This window comes from Myxocyprinus asiaticus, chromosome 21 (assembly GCF_019703515.2).
Source record: "Myxocyprinus asiaticus isolate MX2 ecotype Aquarium Trade chromosome 21, UBuf_Myxa_2, whole genome shotgun sequence".
Lineage (NCBI taxonomy): Eukaryota > Metazoa > Chordata > Actinopteri > Cypriniformes > Catostomidae > Myxocyprinus > Myxocyprinus asiaticus.
In genome coordinates, this window is record NC_059364.1 from 2,504,994 (window position 1) to 2,527,315 (window position 22,322).

General features: G+C 37.1%; 2 protein-coding genes across 6 annotated transcripts in view; one reads left to right on the top strand and one right to left on the bottom strand.

Moving 5' to 3' along the window:
* LOC127411921 (probable E3 ubiquitin-protein ligase HERC4) overlaps positions 1 to 15,781 on the top strand; it is a 32,137-nt gene extending 16,356 nt beyond the window's left edge. The window contains exons 10-24 of one of the 5 annotated variants that reach the window (XM_051647828.1): positions 880 to 1,004; positions 1,219 to 1,278; positions 1,546 to 1,657; positions 1,941 to 2,130; positions 2,361 to 2,533; positions 4,755 to 4,874; positions 5,393 to 5,494; positions 5,584 to 5,757; positions 10,003 to 10,146; positions 10,257 to 10,423; positions 10,610 to 10,676; positions 10,787 to 10,869; positions 11,087 to 11,270; positions 11,371 to 11,473; positions 14,516 to 15,781. In XM_051647828.1, the coding sequence (XP_051503788.1) occupies positions 880 to 1,004; positions 1,219 to 1,278; positions 1,546 to 1,657; positions 1,941 to 2,130; positions 2,361 to 2,533; positions 4,755 to 4,874; positions 5,393 to 5,494; positions 5,584 to 5,757; positions 10,003 to 10,146; positions 10,257 to 10,423; positions 10,610 to 10,676; positions 10,787 to 10,869; positions 11,087 to 11,270; positions 11,371 to 11,473; positions 14,516 to 14,724 (2,013 nt within the window). In that variant the 3' untranslated portion in view covers positions 14,725 to 15,781. Of the gene's footprint in view, positions 1 to 879; positions 1,005 to 1,218; positions 1,279 to 1,545; positions 1,658 to 1,940; positions 2,131 to 2,360; positions 2,534 to 4,754; positions 4,875 to 5,392; positions 5,495 to 5,583; positions 5,758 to 10,002; positions 10,147 to 10,256; positions 10,424 to 10,609; positions 10,697 to 10,786; positions 10,870 to 11,086; positions 11,271 to 11,370; positions 11,474 to 14,515 lie in introns of those variants that run through there. The other 4 variants (XM_051647829.1, XR_007892363.1, XM_051647830.1 and 1 more) reach the window with 4 other exon arrangements.
* Positions 15,782 to 15,987: 206 nt separating this feature from the next.
* On the bottom strand, positions 15,988 to 20,048 carry LOC127412001 (cytochrome c oxidase subunit 5B, mitochondrial-like). Its single transcript, XM_051648008.1, has 4 exons — positions 19,875 to 20,048; positions 19,145 to 19,215; positions 18,961 to 19,060; positions 15,988 to 16,213 (listed from the first exon to the last, which is right to left on the bottom strand). The coding sequence occupies exons 1-4, from the start codon at positions 19,969 to 19,971 to the stop codon at positions 16,101 to 16,103; spliced, it is 381 nt and encodes a 126-aa protein (XP_051503968.1). The 5' UTR covers positions 19,972 to 20,048; the 3' UTR covers positions 15,988 to 16,100.
* Positions 20,049 to 22,322: the final 2,274 nt, after the last annotated feature.

Here is a 22,322-nt window from a genome sequence, read left to right on the forward strand (position 1 = left end):
TTACGATCGTAAAATGTGAAAAACCTAATGCATGAACATGTACAATAGGAACACCGATATGAGCAGCATGCACATTAGAAGGTCAGTTACAGGTACGGCACTAAAATAACTCAGAATTCTAAATGTCATGTTTGCGGATTTCTCCCCAATTTGGAATGCCCAATTCCCAATGCACTCTAAGTCCCCGTGGTGGCGTAGTGACTCGCCTCAGTCCAGGTGGCGGAGGACGAATCTCAGTTGCTTCCGCGTCTGAGACGTCAATCCGCGCATCTTATCATGTGGCTTGTTGAGTGCGTTACCTCGGAGACCTAGCGTGTGTAGAGGCTTCACGCTCACCACACGCCCCACCGAGAGCGAGAACCAAATTATAGCGACCACGAGGAGGTTACCCTATGTGACTCTACCCTCCCTAGCAACCGGACCAATTTGGTTGCTTAGGAGACCTGGCTGGAGTCACTCAGCACACCCTGGATTCGAACGCGTGTCTCCAGGGGTGTTAGTCAGCGTCTTTACTCGCTGAGTTACCCAGGCCCCCGTGTTTGCGTATAATTAAGAAAAACTGTGCACCAGTTTTTAGCGCTCGTCTTTTACTTTTTTGCACTTCATTATCATTCAGTAAAACACAGACGTAATGATCGTTGTATGTCCTCATGAAATCAGAGTCTCTGTCCTCGAAATTCAAACGCAAGTGGTCAAAAGAGACAACCAGGTGTAACGGTTATGTCTCACGTGTACATTTGTGATCGGATCATCAAAAATGCATCAGGGACGAATGGTCGTGTAGTTGATACACTACAGTTCTGTGAGTCGCAGGGCACCGACTGCAAGTTGTTTAGTGTACGCTTGGCTTTAAATGATTGAATGACTGTATTGTTGTAGGATGGCAGTCCTCCGGAGGATGTGAGAGTGACCAGACCTGCTGGACAGATCTACACACTCAACTCTGACCTTATACAGAAGTGGCTCAGTCATGGTCATGGCAGGCTCTCGCCAGAGATCACCAAGTACTGCTTTTACACTGAAATGGGCATTTTATTTTATTTTTTTAGAGTAACATATATATGAAATTTTTAACTCCTTATTTGGGTTTTGGTGACATAATGCCTTTTAGAAAAGCAATGAATAATTCCTGTAGCAGTGCCTTTATTTCCTCTTTGCATTTTATTTTTGTCGTTGAAAAAAATTACAAACTGATGGAGTGTTTGGTGTCTCTTACAGTGAGATCGATCTTGTGTTCTCTTCAGCGAGTTGTCTTAACGGAAGCTTTCTGTCTGGAAGGTAATGTTAAATATTCGAAATACACATTTGGTGTGATGCAGTTTGTGATTCAGATTGGAAACATGTCTTTGTTTATTTTTTTGGTCAAGTTATACTTACAAGGAATTTTATGGTGATTTGATTTGAAGATTGCAGTGGATGCCTGTTCAAGTCTGTTAAAACATTCAGGCAAATTTTCAGTGATTCAGACTGAGTATCTCTTTGTTTTAAGGTTAATTACTCCTGCTAATGGCAGTTCAACTAATGTGAGTGTTTTATGTTTTGCAGTAATCCAGATCACTACAGCACCAACAGCAAATGCTCAGGTGTGGACATAAACAAGGCTCGTCTGCTTTACCACAGACTAATCCAGTCCGATTACCCACAAGTTTCACAGATTGTGAGTTGATTGCTTTAATTCATACAAGGGACGTAAAACAATCAAACTGCCATTTTCAGAACAAAAAAGGAAGAAAGTTCTTTCCTCACATGTACCAAACCCATATGACCGTTTCTTCCAGGCATAATGTCCAAACTGCTCTTTTCTGTACGAAAAAAGTGGATAATGATTTATACTGTCAAGCTCCAAAAAGGGCATTAAACCTCATAAAAGCACCATAAACCCTTGCACTATGTTCCAAGTCCTCTGAAGCTATTTGATAGCTTTGTCTTTCCTAATCTAGATAGCTGCTAGTTTGGAGAAGAATCTCCTCCCCAGATTGAGCAGTTCTCCTCCAGACATCGAGGCTCTGAGACTCTACCTCACACTGCCGGAGTGTCCGCTCCTCAGCGACCCCAACAACTATACCACACTTACCATCCCCTTCGCCAAAGCAGTCGTCAGCCTGAAAGACACTCCGCTCAGAGTGCTCGGTACGTCCCATCCTCTGTGAGAGGTAGAAAAGTGTTTTCAAAAAGCACAATGTTTATTAGGCTATGACACTGCACAAGTTATATACTTTGACATTAGAGGCCTGCCAATGCACCCGATACACTTGATAATCTTTTCTTCCATCTTTGTGTTTATATTTGCAGTTAGCTTATACTGTCATGTGTGAATTTCACTGACCGTCTAAACTGCTGTTATTGTTCTGGTTCTGTAGGTAACTGGTGGTCCAGGTTTGAGCCGGCAGTCTTCCAGAGGCTGGTGGAGCTCTACAAGGAGGTGGTGGTGTATCTACTCAGGATGCAGAAACTGGGAATGTATCACTCTGAACAGAGAATTCTCACCTGCTTCCTGAACACCTCACTCAAATTCCTGGAGATACTGCACTCAGTGAGCACTGCTGTTGGTTAACACACATTAGAACTCAGTTCTAAACCCTAGTGAGCTGCCTACCTAGACAAAATTTTAGGCACTATGTATGCTAGGCAACAAAATGATGCTACCTTATAACATATAGGGCTCTATTTTCGTAAGCGCGCAAAGCTCGCTGATTTTTGTGAGAGCACTAATTCTAAGTGCATTTTTCGTGCCAGCACAAAGCGCAAGTGGGCGTGGGTGGGAGTGCATGCGCTACTGTGGGTGTATGCACACAAACTGTGGTTGTATTGAATGTAAATTAAGTGGCACAATTAGCTATTTTCCTGAGATATAGGTCATTGCGCTAAGACGTTTCAATACCACGTCTTATCTCAACGCAAAGTCCAAACTCAGTTCCTGCATTTGCAGTTTGGAGATTTCACCAGCAGCTGTTCATAAAGTTCATGTTCAAACTCTGAAAATACAGAACATCAAATTATGTCCTTCAATCGCTGTTGAATCCGTTTTATTAAACAAAAATATATGAAGTTTGTGTTAAATTATCTATAGGTCTTGGCTTATTTTTCAATTATTATTATTATTATGTTTATATTTAGGATTCCTCCAGTTGGAGGAAACCTATTGTTTTTGTTAGTATTCTTCTTATTGTTATTATTCCTGTAGCTCTAAATTGCCCAATAACTCAAGATCTCCTTGGTAAAAAGTTTTGAAATTTGGCACATTGATATTACAGGCCACGAGTAACTACCACACCAAAAATGGCCCACGTGAGCCTATAGGTGGCGCTACAGGCCACACCCAATTTGTCCATTTTCAAAGTGATGCCATTTCCACCCCATAAGTCCAACATTTCTGACACCTGGTGTATATGATTCATTTCTCACGAGGAACAAAAAAGCCTCTAGAACCCATAAAGTCCGCCATGATGGATTTTCCTGTACAATACAAATTTGTCCAAAACTACAGTACTCTACTCCTCCTGAACCATAGCTCCAATTGACATGAAACTCAATATGTATGTGTAGGATACATGTCTTTCAATTTGATATTTAGCAAAAATGAATACGATACAAAATGGCTGAAAGGTGCGCATTTATGTAAATGTCCACATTGCCTCAATATCCATATGTCCAGAAAATCTAACGCCATTTTGACTAAAGTTTTTTCCAACCTATCAGGCTTCAAGATGACATCACTCTGAAGTACTGTGCTAAATTTCACCTTGATATGTCAAAAGATGACAGAATTACAGTTTACTATTATTTATCGCTAACGCTAAAATAATGCTTCACAAATCCGCTAGTCATAAAACCGATACTTTGATTCAATCACCAGTTCATATGATGACTCTTGCAATGTTTAATAACAAACTAATGAAATGTTGTGTACATGTGTGAAGTACATGTCTCTACCATGTCAATTTTTACATAATTTGCAGTTTTGAGGAGGAATCCGCATTGCTGCTTGCAGCTATATTTACAATTGTATTTATGATCAAATTTATATTGGTATTTTTCCACCTGTTTTTGTAGAATGATTTTTAAGTCACTGCAAAAGGAGCCAGTGGGGTTTGGATTTGGTATGATTTTTTTTTTTGACCACTTTTTATGATTTTGTTTCGTTTGTAGTGTAATTTCAGTTTAACATTTTCCATGTGTATAAAAGGAGCGTGTCCCATTTAACAAACACACAGTTAATGTAAGTCCATATTTCTATTCTTGTAATTCATTGAATTCAGTCCATTAATGCAACCATTTTCTTATGAATGTGCTCTTTGTTTATATCGCTGGTGTTTGAGGGAATGGACTATATAATAGGATGGAGATGCTGCAATAACCGGAGAAGAACCTCAGAATTAAATTGCACTTGACCCAGCCCATTAGCGCCATTCGCGCACGATTTTGCCAAACCCGCTTGCGCCTAGACTTAGCATATGCTTGCACAGAAATACCAAAACTTCATGGCCATGCCCATTGACTCTGCTCGCTTAGTGCTAGCGCTCTTAAAATAGGGCCCATAGTGTTTAGACAAATCTAACACAGCATGTATCCTTTGTGGATAAGGCAACCACAGAATGCATTGCGATAAGCTTGAGGGATTGCATTCAGTGATTTGAGTGAAATGCGAATCATGATGAATATACTTGTATTGAATTGCAGTTAGGCACACTGTTTGGAGTGCATCTTAAACTCTGTAATTAGAGTAATAATGTGTTTGTGTATTTGTGTTGCAGGTTAATGAGCGTGCTGGGCAAATCATCCAGTATGACAAGTTTTATATTCATGAACTGGATGAGCTGATTGACATCAGGCATGATTATGTGTCCTGGATTCAACAGCAGATGTTTTCTGCGGTGAGTCTACATTGCTCAAAGGTGGTTGGCATCATTTTACACACGTGAATTTCTATATAGTCATACCATGCATTGGCATACATGCTGTGGACAGACATTCAGTATTTGAACACTTTAGCCACACTTAAAAATGGCTGATTGCATTCATAGCAAGTGTCATTTATTTTAAAAAAAGGATTGCATAATCTCACTTCTTGAAATGTAGACATAAATATTGTCATGTTTTGTGTTTGTCAAATGTTAGTGGAACATGTCTATAGTTAATGTGCTGAACTCCACCTGTGGTAACTGACTTCATACATCCACTGAAAATCACCAAGACGCCAGTTAATTCTGAGAATAGCTCCAGCAGCATTTGTGCACAGCTTTCATGTTTTGTTATCTAATGCAATGACATTCAGACATTTTTAAATGTGACTGAAGATAATCACATGTCAATGTTTTAACATTCAGGAGATTAATTAGTATTTGGTTTTATAGGCATACTTTAAGTAACCGAAGCTGTTGTCTGTTTCTAGCAGGTCATGGACTCTCAGATCACCTTGTGTAAATACCCGTTTGTTTTTGACGCTCAGGCGAAGACGACACTGCTCCAGACCGATGCTGTCATCCAGATGCAGGTGAGACTGCTCTTCAGCTCTAAATGCTTTGACCTTCACATGATGTCAGTGTTTTACTGCAGTGAACTCACAGTGCTGTGTGTGGTCAGATGGCAGTAGATCAGGCTCAGAGACAGAACTTCACATCTCTGTTCCTGTCCGGTGGAGGGGTGGAGTCAGTGAACCCCTGCCTTATCCTCATCGTACGGAGAGAAAATGTGGTTGGAGACACCATGGAGGTGCTGAGGAAATCAAAAAACGTTTATTACAAAAAGCCGCTTAAGGTAAACAATACTGTCTTCATCAGTGTATTATCATGGGACTTCTAAGATCTATTATTCTGTTATCTATAGGTCTATGGTCCATCATTTTATAGTCCATGCTTCTAAGGTCTATAATTCTATATAGTTCTGTGGTCTATATTTTTATAGTCTGTAGTTCTAAGGTCTGTAATTCTGTAGTCTAAAGGTATAAGGTGAATGTGGCAGGGCGGAGGGCGGGGCCGGGTCGTGATTCCGCACACCCGGCTCCTAATTGGGCTGATTAGCCCGAGAGGGATAAAGGCTGACTGGAGACGGCAGTGCGACAGAGAGAGTTACAAACAGCCGTCCAACACCTGTGTGTATTTGTTTTTTGATTCAGTTTACAATTAAAATATGATTTATGTTCTCAAGCCGGTTCTCGCCTCCTCCTTTCCATTGAAATGTGTTACACTGCTGCCGAAATCCAGGAAGGTGGAGGGATGCGCCGTAGTGGAGTTCTCGCCGCTACCATCCACCCCAAAGGAGCAGCTGCGGCCATCCGCCGGAGGACGGAGGAGCCCGGCCGCCTGGAAGCGGAGGAACGGCCGCCGACCACGAGGGGAGGAGGGGCTCCCAACTGACCACCTGGAGCGGTTACCGCTGCCAGGGGCGGGGGGGACCCCTACCGTCCACCAAAAACGCGGGGGGCGTTCCATCCGCCAGGGGCCGGAGGACTGCCTCCGATCCACCCAGGGAGGCGCGGCTATCGTCCACTAGAGGGTGGAGGAGTGGCCGAGGACCGGACTACGGCGTATCGGAGAACCGGGGGCTCCCCGGCCTGAGAGAAGGGGGGAGGAACGTGGCAGGGTGGGGCCAGGTCGTGATTCCGCACACCCGGCCCCTAATTGGGCTGATTAGCCCGAGAGGGATAAAGCCAACCGGAGATGGCAGTGCGACAGAGAGAGTTACGGACAGCTGTCTGACACCTGTGTGTATTTGTCTTTTGATTCAGTTTACAATTAAAATATGATTTATATCGTTAAGCCGGTTCTCGCCTCCTTTCCTTCTACCGTGTTACAGTGAATTAATAGGCCGATATATATCGGCCAGGCCCATATTTGGCCATTTTCTGATTATCGCCATTAACCAAGAACCGTGTTTGCTTGACCGATTAATAGAAGTTTTGTGTCAGTTCCAAAATCTACCAGTAGATTTGTCATTGGATAGTCAACACTTTCTGTTTTCGGTTTTTTTTTTTAATGCAAATTTGAGTAAATATTGCATGAAATAAGTGTTTGTTTGTTTCACATTATAAATTTTGTTCCATCTGATTTGCTGTTGTAAAATTGTATTATGTTTATTGGCCATCCTGCTCTCTAGAGACCGGTTTTGGCATCAGCCATTGGAAAATCCCATATCAGTCGACCACTAATAAGGAGTGTAATTTTAAGGTTTATAGTTTATAGTCATTGTAAGGACTGTAATTCTACAGTTCTGAAGTCTATAATGTTATAGTGTACAGTTCTATAACTCTATACACTACAGTTATTAGTTCTAAAATTCTATACTCTTCAGTTTTAGGTTCTATAATTCTATTCTCTAATCTCTACATTTATTAGTTCTATAATTTTAGTGTAAAGTTATAAGTTTTGATAATTTTATAGTGTACAGTTCGAAGTTCTATAACTCTATACAGTGCCAAAGTCTGTAAATCTGTACTGTGCCATTCTAGAATTTTATACTCTACAATTCCAAGTTATATCATTTTAGTGTACTGTACAGTTCTAAGTTTTATAATGTTGTTATAGTGTAAAGTTCTAAGTTCTATAACAATAGACTTCAGTTCTAAGGTATATAATTCTATAATCTATAGTCTACAGTTATAAGGTCTGTAATTCTGTATACTGTACAGTTCTAAGGTCAATAATTCAATAGTCTATAATACTAAGATCAATAATTTGATAGGATGTATGGTTCTGTAATTCTATACAATTCTAAGATCAATATATCAATAATCTACAGATCAAAGTTCTGTTTCTATACTTTAAAGTTCTAAAGTTTATAATATTATACAGTTCTAAGTTCTATAACTCTGTACTCTACAGTACTAAGGTCTAGAATACTATACAGTTCTAAATTCTGTATTTTATAGTGTACAGTTCTAAGTTCTATAACTCTATACAGTTCTAAAGTCTGTAATGTTATAGTGTACAGCTCTAAGTTCTATAACTATAGTCTGTAGTTCTAAGGCCTATAATTCTGTACTGTACAGTTCTAGAATTCTATACCCTACAGTTATAATTTCTATCATTTGTGTACAGTTCCAAGTTTTGATAATTCTATAGTGTACAGTTCTAAGTTCTATAACTATAGTCTGTAGTTCTAAGGCCTATAATTCTGTACTGTACAATTCTAAATTCTGTAATTTTATAGTGTACAGTTCTACGTTCTATAACTATAGTCTACAGTTCTAAGGTCTATAATTCTATATACTGTACAGTTCTAATGTCTACAATTCTATACTCTACAATTCTAAAGTCTGTAATGTTAGTGTATGGTTGTAAGTTCTATAACTATAGTTCTAAGGTCTAGAATTCTATACTCTACAGTTATAATTTGAGTGTACAGTTCTAAATTCTGTAATTTTATAGTGTACAGTTCTACGTTCTCTAACTATAGTCTACAGTTCTAAGGTCTATAATTCTATATACTGTACAGTTCTAATTTCTACAATTCTATACAGTTCTAAAGTCTGTAATGTTATAGTCTACAGTTCTAAGGTCTATAATTCTATATACTGTACAGTTCTAATTTCTATAATTCTATACAGTTCTAAAGTCTGTAATGTTATAGTCTACAGTTCTAAGGTCTATAATTCTATATACTGTACAGTTCTAATTTCTATAATTCTATACAGTTCTAAAGTCTGTAATCTTATAGTCTACAGTTCTAAGGTCTATAATTCTATATACTGTACAGTTCTAAGGTCTAGAATTCTATACTCTACAGTTATAATTTTAGTGTACAGTTCTAAGTTTTGATAATTGTATAGTGTACAGTTCTAAGTTCTATAACTATAGTTTGTAGTTCTAAGGCCTATAATTCTATACTGTACAGTTCTAAGTTCTATAACTCTATACTCTACAGTTATAAGGTCTAGAATACTATACAGTTCTAAGTTCTGTAACTATAGTTCTAAGGTCTAGAAATCTATACTGTATAGTTCTAGAATTCTATACTCTACAGTTGTAAGTTCTGTCATTTAGTGTACAGTTCTAAGTTTATAGTTATAGTGTAAAGTTCTACATTCTATAACTATAATCTACAGTTCTAAGGCCTGTAATTCTATATACTGTACAGTTCTAAGGTCAATAATTATATAGTCTGTAATTCTAAGATCAATAATTTGATAGTTCATGGTTCAGTAATTTTATACTCTATAATTCTAAGCTCAATATATCAGTAGTCTGCAGATCAAAGTTCTGTGTTTCTATACTTTATAGTTCTAAGGTTTTATAATAATATACAGTTGTAAGTTCTATAACTCTGTAGTCTGTAGTTCTGAGTTCTATATTTCTATACTCTACAGTTCTAAGGTCTAGAATATTATACAGATCTAAGTTCTATAATTTTATAGTCTACAGTTGTAAGTTCTATAACTCTTTACAGTATAGATCTAATTCTACACTACAGCTCTAAGGTCTATAATTATATAGTCTGTAATTCTAAGATCAATAATTTGATAGTTCATGGTTCAGTAATTTTATACTCTATAATTCTAAGCTCAATATATCAGTAGTCTGCAGATCAAAGTTCTGTGTTTCTATACTTTATAGTTCTAAGGTTTTATAATAATATACAGTTCTAAGTTCTATAACTCTGTAGTCTGTAGTTCTGAGTTCTATATTTCTATACTCTACAGTTGTAAGTTCTATAACTCTGTATAGATCTAATTCTACACTACAGTTCTAAGGTCTATAATTCTATACTGCACGGTTCTATGTTCTAGAATTGTATACAGTTCTAAGTTCTAGAATTTTATACAGTTCTAAGGTCTATAAATCTATACTGTACAGTTCTAAGTTGTATAATTTTAGTGTACAGTTCTAAGTTCTATAACTATAGTCTGCAGTTCTAAGATCTAGAATACAATAGTCTACAGTTATATGGTCTATAATTTATTTATAAAACTAAACTAAGGAACCGTTCGTCTAGTTTGTCTGAATCTGTAGAGTTATAGTTGAAGTTGTCTGTGGTACAGGATAGTTTTTGCCTTTGATTGTTCAGGTGATCTTTGTTGGTGAGGAGGCCGTGGACGCCGGTGGCGTGAGAAAAGAGTTTTTCCTCCTCATGATGAAAGAGTTGTTGGACCCTAAATATGGCATGTTCAGATACCACGAGGAGTCTAGACTCATCTGGTTTGCACACAAGGTAAACGTGCAGAGATGCTCACATATGCTATTGAAGTGAAAACTCATTAAACACGAGTAGATGTTCTCAGTCATTGAAGTCTCACTCATGTCAGTTGTGTTTGACTACAGACATTTGAAGACATCGATTTGTTCCATCTGACTGGAGTGATTTGTGGATTGGCCATCTATAACCTGACGATAGTAGAGCTGAACTTTCCTCTAGCGCTGTATAAGAAACTCCTGAAGAAAGCACCCACACTAGAGGACCTGAAGGAACTCATGCCTGATGTAGGAAGGTGTGTGTGTGTGTGTGTGTGTGTGTGTGTGTGTGTGTGTGTGTGTGTGTGTGTGTGTGTGTGTGTTTCAATTGAATGAAGATGCTTTTACTTTTTCATTTCTTTTAGGTTTGGGGTGAAATATGGCCTTGACACTTTTCATGAGATTCAACCATATGTGTTTGATTTCTGTCTGTGATTCTGTAGGAGTCTTCAGCAGCTGCTGGATTACACTGAGGATGATTTGGAAGAAACATTCTACCTGAATTTCACAGTAATAAGAACAAATTCACAGTTAAAGCATTATTCATACTTCTTTTTAAAAATGTTCTGTATAAAAATATATTTTTTTAAATGTACATGTATTTGGTGTCATTTTTATAGATCACAGAGGATAATTTCGGTGCTACAGAGGTATTGGAGCTTGTACCCAACGGGATGGACATCAGTGTAAACAAATCCAACAGGTGTTACTACTTCCCATATTTACATTACAACAATATTTACCTTCTTGCACCATGACTATTGTTTGAAATGAATACAAACTCATCCCACAGTTCAGGCGTTTGTTTTACACATATGGAACAAGAATAAACATTTCAGTCCAACAAATATTAATTTTGCATGATTTGATCAATCTACTTTTACTAAACTAGAATTTCTTTATTGATTCCCCCTTCACAGGCAGGAGTTTGTCAATGCATACGTTGATTATATATTCAACACCTCCGTGGCTCCTCAGTTCAATGCTTTCTATGCTGGATTTCATAAAGTGTGTGGAGGGAAAGTTCTGGAGCTCTTCCAGCCCAGCGAACTGCAGGCCATGGTGATCGGAAACACGAATTATGACTGGAAGGAATTAGAAAAGGTAAACACTGCTGATGTTTGTAGCAATGCTGCTGTAGTTTGTACCGTTTGTAAATGTACAAACTCGAGTGACTTAACATCATGCCCTTATTGATTCTCAGAGCACAGAGTATAAAGGAGAGTACTGGGCGGAGCACCCCACCATAAAAATATTCTGGGAAGTGTTTCACGAAATGTCTTTGGAAAAGAAGAAACAATTCTTACGTAAGTTAAAAATCTTCGAGTGAAGAGTTTTACACTTTTTACAAATCAGTCATCTATTCTGCATAGTTCACGTAGTGTTTAATAGTTTGCCGGCGGGTCCACGGAGGGGGGGGGGGGGGGGCTGGGCTATATCGCAAAATAAAACGTTAAAGTCTCCGTATACATAAGTCAGGCATATGATGTATCATTAGAAAGTTTAGAATCTGAACTTTTCAGAGATAACATCACTTCTGCATTTATGTTACTTGAAATAACAAAATAAGGCCTCAAAACATTCGCGTTGAAAATCAGCGCCCCCTAGAGGTCATGTGGTAGAAATATATGAAAATAAACGTCTTTCACATAGCAGTTAAATAGACAAGTCATATATCAAATAAAAGCTCTCGCTCTCAGGAATGTGTCTGTACAGTTAATTCTGTTGCCCTAATACCACAGTTAAAAGATTTTCAAAAGAATCACAAAGTGAAATATGATTTCTGTAAGTCATCAAATGCAAACGTCTCATATGCGGCGATCAATGCGGGGTTGTGCACCATTCAGAATTAAATGAAGAATGCCTATTCAATTCCAGTTAAGTTCTTGAAGTTGGATTGAATTTGAATTCAGGTAGCAAAAAGGATTTAGAATTGCAATTCGAATTTGAATTTAACGAAGTAGAATTAAAATGGAATTAAATTAAAAGAAATTCACATGACTGTTTTTAAGTTTATACTTTAATAATACATTTGATTTTCAGTATAAACATTGGGTATTTCCAGAAACATTACACTGTATGTAATGCTCATGTCATCAAGTAAACAATGCTGAAAAAACATTGAAAGATTTACTTGATTAGTGTATTATTTCCGGCTAATATATAGAAAGCATCTCAATGCAGCTTTTCTATTACAACATACTTATATTATTTTTAAGTCGAACCAACAAGCACAACAGTTAGTTTGATTAATGCTTTTTATTTTGTTGTTGTTGTTGTTCTAATTAGCCTACACAAAATGTTTATGTGGTTCTGTCCCTTTTACCATCTTCCCAGCATGCACGGGGGCATGAAAAATATGGTTGCATTGTTTGGCTGTTTGAATGGATTTATTTACATTTGTTGTTGATTTTGTTGTCACTGTAGGTAACTTGTTGTTTTGCAATGTAAGGATGTTTGTTTCTCGTAAATTATTAATTTGTTGATTGTTACCCTCTTGATGTTTCATGAACCAATTGTTGTTCTGTGCATGCCATTTTAAAATACTTTATTTATATTTTCTCATAAGTGTTCATGTGATGAGTAACATTTAGTTTTTTTGTTTTGTTTTGTTTAAGACAGATGCTCAAAATATTGAACAGTTAAAAACCATGTAAATAAAGAAGCAATTGTCATCGGAGAAGTTGACAGAGTTAAAGAAAACTTCTTAAAGTTACCACATTTTCATACGTAATTGTTAAATATGTAAAACTTATATGTAATATGTACAGCTAATATGTAAATGTCATGGCAGGTTGAGTTTAAGTTCAGTTAATTTACTTAAAATTAAGTAGATTCATTCAATCTAATTTCTTTAAGTTCTACAAATACATAACTTTTTATAGTATTAATAATAAATATAAAAAAATGTAATATAATAAAATGTTAATTACATTTATTTCACTATAATGCATTTTCATTATATGGACCATCGTGGAAGAACACTTCATTTCTAGGAATGCTCTAATTTTTTCAATATATTAAACAATCAAAATTGTAATTATTAATCTGTTTTTTTATTATTATGAAGTTATCTGAAAATCAACGTGGTGGACCATTGCTGGTGCTGTACAGCAAAAAATAAAAATCTTTTGATGCCGGTGTAAATTATTATTATTATTTTTTTAGAAAGAGAGCAATGTTATAAGTAAAAAAAAAAAAAAAAAATTAGGGAATAAATAGGCATACTTGGTCAAAAATAATTACGTAATTATTTGTCACAAAATGTGTCTTGGACTAATGAAGTTGAATGAGTTGAATTTCTTAGAATTGCAATTCAGTAAATTCCACTTCCTATCATTCCAATTCAAACTCAACTTCCTGTGGGGCGTGGCCAATTCAATTCAAATTCCAACTCATGAATTGAAAGGGGGTTAATTCTGAAATTCTGAATTTTGCACAACCCTGGATCAATGCTGCTGTAAGCCCTGAGTAGCCAAAAACTTTATATCCGCTTTTATTTTAGGCAGTTTTCTACAAAATGAGCCATTGTTTACTTATCTGTGAGCTTGCTCGTGTGAATAATCCAATGTTATATCTTAGATGTCCAGAACAAAATATGCAGTTCAGCAGGAAAGGCATGCTAAACAAATCAGCAGAAATATACTGTAAGTTATTGACTATTGATGATAAAATGTATATATAATTTCATAGGAAAGGGGAGGATCTCAGCTTTCTAATGACACCTAGATTGAGCTTCTAGTCCACTAAGAGGCCGAGATATTCAATGAAACAATGAGGGTGGTGCTTGAACTGAAAATTAGACTGAATGTCTATGGACGAGCACATCTGTGAGGGCTAAAATGCGTTAGAGCGCCACCTACATTTCAGATCTGCATATTCAAAATCTAGCTTTTTCTAGTACTTGCTGCCATCTAGTGGAGTGAAATAAGACTTTTTTTTAAAGGGAGATTGAGTAAATGGAGCCAGAATTGCATGTTTACAAAGTTAGCACAACAACAACAAAAAAGATTTCTTTTCTGTTCATCATAAGATTGTAAACATATACAATATTGCATTTTTTTGTTATGTGGGTTTTGTGAAAAATTAGAGCCATTTTTTTGGCAATTAGTCCACAGTATGTGTGTGAGGTGAGCTTTTAAATTTGAGTGTGAAAAATTGCAGCCCGTAAAAGATTAATATCACCTGAAAGTGTGACACTGTGACTCTCAAAACATTCCTCTGTTCGTGAACGGTCGCTGTCAGTCATGCCGTTTCAGTTCGCCTACTTTTATTAAACATGAGTAACGTCCAGTCGCTTTATCACTGCAAACCGCTGTCAGTGTGAACGTCTGCATCTTTTTCTGCAGTATTCCTGACGGGCAGTGACCGTATCCCCATCCTGGGCATGAAGAGCCTGGCGTTAGTCATCCAGCCCACCGGTGGAGGCGAGCAGTTTTTCCCTGTAGCGCACACATGCTTCAACCTTCTGGATCTGCCCAAGTACACTAGCAAGGAGACACTACAAGAGAAACTGCTGCAGGCCATCGAACACAACCAGGGCTTCAACCTCGTCTGACGCGTGAGACTCGCAGGTATCAGACACTTAAAGGCTGCTGCAGAGTTCGGCTGATTAATCATGTGACTGCTGTTACTTTGGGTTTGTTATAGAAATAAAACAACTGATTGATTGTGCATCCGATGCTATAACAGGAAGAATCATAATTTACATTGAGCACAATTCAAAGAGAAGAAGATATGTGCAAATATAGGGTCCTGAAGAGCTTAATAAAATATGTAAATAGTATTTGTAGATCAGTATTTTGTTACTTACTCAATGTTTTGGGTGACATTTGTGTGCTAATGATTATTGTAAAATAACACTATTTTTTCTGTTGAAGTAGTGCTATGAGTCTTGTGTAGCTTAAGTTTTATTTCATTTTTAAGGATATTATTTTATTTTTGAGGTAAATGACTTAACTGCTGCCTTTAGCTAGTGCAGAAGTCTCTTTTGCTTAATCAATAAGATTACATTTTTTGTTATGGTAATCTCATAACATTTACTGAATGTAACTAAGTTTGAAGAGTCCACAAATATTTGGTAAGTGATTCAGATTTTCAGCATTATGGATGAACAGTGTTGCAGAATAATTCTTCTGCACACTTGTATTAAAATAAAGTGGTCTTTACGCTTGGATCACTGTTTGGTTATGTGCCTTTACAACTAAACATTGTGTTTTGTTTTTTAGCTAATTGAGTTATGTTTTTGTCGAATAATTTTCTAAAGAGGAGTAAGTATCAAAATCTGATTTAATATGTATTCATCACAGTAATATTTTTCATATTATGGCAAAGTCTTACAGGTGTAAAGTGAAAGATTGCATGATTAAAAAACACAATAAAATACTGCTAATAATTTTCTGAGAGCAGTGTTGAATTCTGATCAATAAAAGCAGCAAATCAGTCATTAAACGTATATTAATTGTAAATGTTTACCAAACAACTGTTAGTCTTAATGCTCTCTTCATCACACATATAGTAGTTGCTGTACCATTGCGCGTGTGTTGAAGAATATGTTACAATGCAGACATTTTTCCTGTTTGTAAATTGTAAATAAACGTGATATTTTCTGGTTATGATGTTGAATTTGTGTTTTTGGTGGTTGATAATCAACAACTAATTTACTGTAACAGACTTTGAAATGTCCAGTAATAAAAATGCAAAAACAAATTAATAGAAATTACATTTTGAAACATAACATACAAATGAAATGTATTCATTTATATTTGCGTTGAATTGTGAAGGTTCAATTTGCAGGGTAAGAAAATATCTAAACACTTAAAAAGTTTAAAATAGTTTTATTCATGAATTCTGTACATATTTGGTATTGGCACTGAGGCTCAGAAGGTTTCTGCAGTGGTTTATGTGTGAATGGTTCTGCAGGTGAAGTTCAGTTTAGTGTGGCAGCTCGTGATGAACCAGTTTATAATGCGATCCGCAGGACGGGCAGCGCTGCGGGTTTCCCTCATGCAGCCAGAACCAAACAATAGCGGTGTTGTCCTCCTCACCTGCACAAGACAAGAAAAAATAGATGTGCTTTTGCCTTCGTAAGTCTTCTTTGAACATAAATGGTAAAATAGTCAATATTCTCTCATCTGTTTTTCATTTAAATGCATTATAGGTATAGGTTATCATAATACTCTCAAACAAATATTCATTCCACAGTGCAACCCGATTCCTGAACAAATGATTCTTATGAACCGGTTCTTTTTAGTGAATCGAAATCATAACACGTGAACAATGCAGTCTGTTTTCCGAACGAACGAATACTCATTTGAGCCGGTTCTTTTGAATATAAAGCAAACAACATACAGCGTGACCACAGTGCTATATGATTCCCGAACAAATGACTCTTATGAACCAGTACTTTTTAGTGAATCGTAAACACAACGTGCGACCAGTGTAGTCTGATTCCTGAACAAACGAATACTCATATGAGCCGGTTCTTTTGAATATACAGCACACAACATACAGCGTTACCACAGTGTTATACGATTCCCGAACAAATGACTCTTATGAACCGGTTCTTTTTAGTGAATCGAAAACATAACACGTGACCAGTGCAGTCCGATTCCCAAACGAAAGAATACTCATATGATCCGGTTCTTTTGAATCTACAACACGCCACATACAGCGTGACCACAGTGCAGCCCGATTCCTGAACAAATGACTCTTATGAACCGGTTCTTTTTAGTGAATTGAAAACATAACATGTGACCAGTGCAGTCTGATTCCCAAACGAACAAATACTCATATGAGCCAGTTCTTTTGAATCTACAGCACACAACATACAGCACGACCACAGTGTAATACGATTCCTGAACAAATGGCTCTTCTGAGCCAGTTGTTATTAGTGAATCAAAAACATACAGCATGACCAGTGCAGTCCGATTCCTGAACGAACAAATACTCACTTGAGCCAGTTCTTTTGAATATACAGAACACAATATACAGCGTGACCACAGTGTTATACGATTCCTGAACAAATGACTCTTATGAACCGGTTCTTTTTAGTGAATCGTAAACACAACGTGCGACCAGTGTAGTCTGATTCCTGAACGAACGAATACTCATATGATCCGGTTCTTTTGAATATACAGCACACAACATACAGCGTGATCACAGTGTTATACGATTCCTGAACAAATGACTCTTATGAACCGGTTCTTTTTAGTGAATCGTAAACACAACATGCGACCAGTGTAGTCTGATTCCTGAACAAACGAATACTCATATGAGCCGGTTCTTTTGAATATACAGCACACAACATACAGCGTGACCACAGTGTTATACGATTCCCGAACAAATGACTCTTATGAACCAGTTCTTTTTAGTGAATCGAAAACATAACACATGACCAGTGCAGTCTGATTCCCAAACGAACAAATACTCATATGAGCCGGTTCTTTCGAATCTACAGCGCACAACATACAGCGTTACCACAGTGCGGCCCAATTCCTTAACAAATGACTCTTATGAACTGGTTCTTTTTATTGAATCGAAAACATAACACGTGACCAGTGCAGTTCGATTCCCGAACGAACAAATACTCATATGAGCCGGTTCTTTTTTATCTACAACACGCCACATACAGCCCGACCACAGTGTAATACGATTCCCGAACAAATGACTCTTATGAACCGGTTCTTTTTAGTGAATCGAAAACGTAACACACAACCAGTGCAGTCCGATTTCCGAACGAACGAATACTCGTATGAGCCGGTTCTTTTGAATATACAGCATACAACATTCAACGTGACCACAGTGTTATACAATTCCTGAACAAATGACTCTTATGAACCAGTTCTTTTTAGTGAATCGAAAACATAACACGTGACCAGTGCAGTCCGATTCCCAAATGAACAAATACTCATATGAGCCGGTTCTTTTGAATCTACAGCACACAACATACAGCACGACCACAGTGTTATATGATTCCCGAACAAATGACTCTTATGAACCGGTTCTTTTTAGTGAATCAATAACATACAGCATGACCAGTATAGTCTGATTCCTGAACGAACAAATACTCATATGAGCCGGTTCTTTCGAATCTACAACATGCCACATACAGCGTGACCACAGTGTTATACGATTCCCGAACAAATGACTCTTATGAACCGGTTCTTTTTAGTGAATCAAAAACATAGAGCATGACCAATGTAGTCTGATTCCTGAACACATGACTCATGAACCGGTTCTTTTTAGTGAATCAAAAACATAACACGTGACCAGTGCAGTCCGATTCCTAAACGAACAAATACTCATATGAGCCGGTTCTTTTGAATCTACAACATGCCACATACAGCACGACCACAGTATAATCCGATTCCTGAACAAATGACTCTTATGAACCGGTTCTTTTTAGTGAATCAAAAACATTCAGTGCAGTCCGATATAAAAATAATTTAATAATTATAAAATAATAATAAGTATTTGTAAACACGCCTTTAAAAAGAATCGTATTTATCCGTGATCTGTTACATCTGCTCTGTTGAAATCTGAAATTATCTCATCATTTGGCAACAGGCTGCTGAGTTTAGTAAATACAATCAGATTTACATTTATTAGCAAATTCCTCAAAAGCATTACAAGAATCGTTAATGGAACGCCATTAAAATTCTTACGATTCCCATCCCCTGTTGTAAGGATCAGATACTTCTAAAACTGACTTGAATTAGATCAGTATTATCTACATATGTCTCATCTATACTAATTTCCCATCTCCAGTGCAGTAGTTTGAGGTGTTTCTTACAGAGGCAGCCAACCAGCCGTTTGTTATTGATGCTTGGAACAATATGAGGGTCGCCTTTAGTTCCAGTGTACTCCTTTGGCTTGAGTATGCTGTATGGATCCTGTAGAGCAGATTGTATAGTTCAGAATGATAATCATATACTCACCAAAGTTTATGGTCAAACAGATATATCATGATGTTTTACCTGGCCCTTTTTCAAGGCCTGCAGGATGCGTCGCTCTAAACCTGCAGCCTGCTCATCATCTGTTGGAATACCTGATAAAATAAATGTCAGTTGTAATAATTATGATATATATTTTGTGTTATTAATGAAAAGTGTTCCCAAGCATTTTACAGCACATATTTCACGTTTTTCCGTATTTGTTTTGATCTGGGATCATTGCACTGAATGTATTCACTTGATTGTAATAGCACCACATGTCCGCTGGGTGTCGCCAAACATCATTAAATAAAGAACATCTGATCACTTCTGAGAAAATTTGAGCGCCATGATCAACTTTAACTGGCACACGAACTCGGGTTTGGTGCCAAGAAAGGCCGGACCATGGCCCTGCACAGCATAAAACCCAAATGACCTTGATTGAACTAACTTTTTATATGTCATATCTATATGTCAGGCACAACGCTATTTTTTGAAGTATTGCATGTCTTCTTTAATCTGACTATCAAGTTTAATTTTAGATGATTAAAATATAACAGGTGATTTGTTTGTCCGATCTGTGTCTTAGTATTGTACTTTCTTTACCACCATGTTGGCAAGAGCACTGATGTCACTCATTCAAAAATAAAAGGAAAGGACGACACATTCGTTCATTACACATGCATAAATCATAATATCAGTGATTAGTGCGCAAATTCCATAACATCAGCTTAAATATTTTTTTTTTAAAGTGATATACTTAAATACCTCTTACCTTTTCCGGCCATGGCACGCTGAGGTGTTTTCATTAAAATATTCTGCCTCCCCATCAGAGTCACTCTGCATGCTCTCAGCAGGATTTTACTTGCCATCTTGACTTTAACTTTCAGTTCTTCAGTTGCTCGTGACCGTGTGTCCACACAAGTCAGTGAGAGTCCACTGAGGGAATGACGCAGAGGATCGTCCAATCACAGAGGAGAAGCTAAATAAAATGTTATTAAAATATTTTTTAAAGGGACAGTTCACCCAAAAATGAAAATTCTCTCATCATTTACCTATCCTCATGCCATCCCAGATGTGTATGACTTACTTTCTTCCGCAGAACAAAAATTGTGCAACCTTCGGGTCATTTTTGTTTTTTTGATCATTTTGTCTGTGTTAATGCTAACAGCATAAATCTTGCCAAAGGTGTGTATTTTGGGGGGAATTTTAATATTTCAACCTCAGTTCCTATAATACATCTATAATACACTGTGTACACAAAACACTCAGGACCTTCAGGACAAAAATGTCCCCATTGAAACCCATTAAAACTGCAATATTGGATCCCAGTGCCATTAAAGCATAAAATCATGAATTCTGTTATATTGTTCTTTCATTCCGGAGCCCTGGCTTCAAAATTTACATTTTTTATATTTTCCACCAGATGGCGCCATTTTTCTCATGTTTAGCCTATGGAGCAAATACAAGCTTTTTCCCTATTTTCTGTTTGCTGTATTATAGAGCACTGAAGGACAATTGAATAAATGATGCAGATACAATTGTGTGTGTGTGTTGGTATGGATGTCAGAGTGTGTTTTGTATGTGTGTATTGAGAAATGTGTGTGTGTGTGTGTAAAAAAACAACAACAACAACAACAGAGGCATTATGTAAACAAACTGGGATTTAAAGAGTTAAAATCCTGAAAATGAATGAATATTTGGTAGTTATGATCAGGACTGATGTTTGTTAAAAGTCAGTGAAAGTTGAAAATAATATTAATATATAATATTTTTATGGCAGTTTTTTGACGTGGACATTTTTGTCCTCTAAGATCCTGAGTGTGTTTTTTTTTTTTTTTTTTTTTTTATCTGACACTGCACAAAAAATAATAATGCATCAAAATCAATGTTGTTGCTAATCATTGACATATCCCAGACTGATAATCCAAAAAAAAAAAAAATCCCTTTAGCATTTAGTATATGGAAAACATTTTTTGTGGGGGGTTTTGTCTCTTAAAAAACAAAAGTGGCATTAAATAAACAAACTGGCATTTAAAGGGTTAAAAAAAATAACATTTATGGCAGTTTTTTGACGCGGACATTTTTGTCCTCTAAGGACCTCTTAGTAACTTTTTTAAACTGATGCACAAGTGTTTAGAAGAATATCTCAGCTCTGTAAGTCCATACAATGAAACTTTGAAACTAAAAAAACACATAAAGGCAGCATAAAAGTAATCCAGTGGTTTAATCCATGTCTTCAGAAGCGATATGATAAGTATGGGTGAGAAACAGATCAATATTTAAGTATTTTTTTTACCATAGATATCTATACATAGATATCTTATTAGCAGCTGTTTATATGGTCCCAGATACGTCGGCGTGTCCGCTATATTGGATATGTCAACAGCCGTCCGTCACATGAATGTAAATTGACAGATACAGTCTGCAAAAGTCTATTGTGTTTTCCAGCCAACTTTCAGATTATCAGATTTTCCACAAACATTGGGCAATATTTTAGATGATATGAAAAATCCTGACTTATAAAAAGTTTTTTTTTTTTCCAGTAGCAAACTGCAAATAAAGTCGTCTACAAATGAATATATAATGGAAAACACTGAAAATCAGCACCCAGTCAGTCAGTTCATTACGTGATGAACTGTTTCCACACAAAAGCAGTTTATGCAGCGGTCTTCTTCTCCATTCACTTACATTCAAACAGCTCTCCTTGTTGACATATCCGAAATAGCCAAATGAGGCATCTATGTATGTATATCTATGATGAAAATCCAGAGGGATTTTTTACTATAAATCTCCATTTTCACTTTGTTCCTTCTTTTGTTTTTGGCGATTTGCATTCTTTGAGCACATCGCTACCTACTAGGCAGGGACAGGGACACATTAATGCACAGGCTGAAGCCCAGAGGCACACACCTCCCAGGGGGCCCAGCTCGTGGCATCCGCCACCCTGTTTCCCCCCATCCATGTTTGCAGGTGGAGTGCGTCTGTCGCTTTCAGCCGTACACGGAGTTGTTGATACGGAGACGGTGCGCAACCATGAAAGGCGTCTGTGTAGCGCATGTTCAACCCCCAGCAGTTCCACCACCATACAACTAGAAGGGGGCCTACGTAGAACAGCGAGCCCCGGGGCCCAGAGGTACCTTAATGTGCCCCTGGGCAGAGAGAATTTATAGTAAAAAAAGTGCTTAAATATTGATGTTTCTCACCAACACCTATCATATCA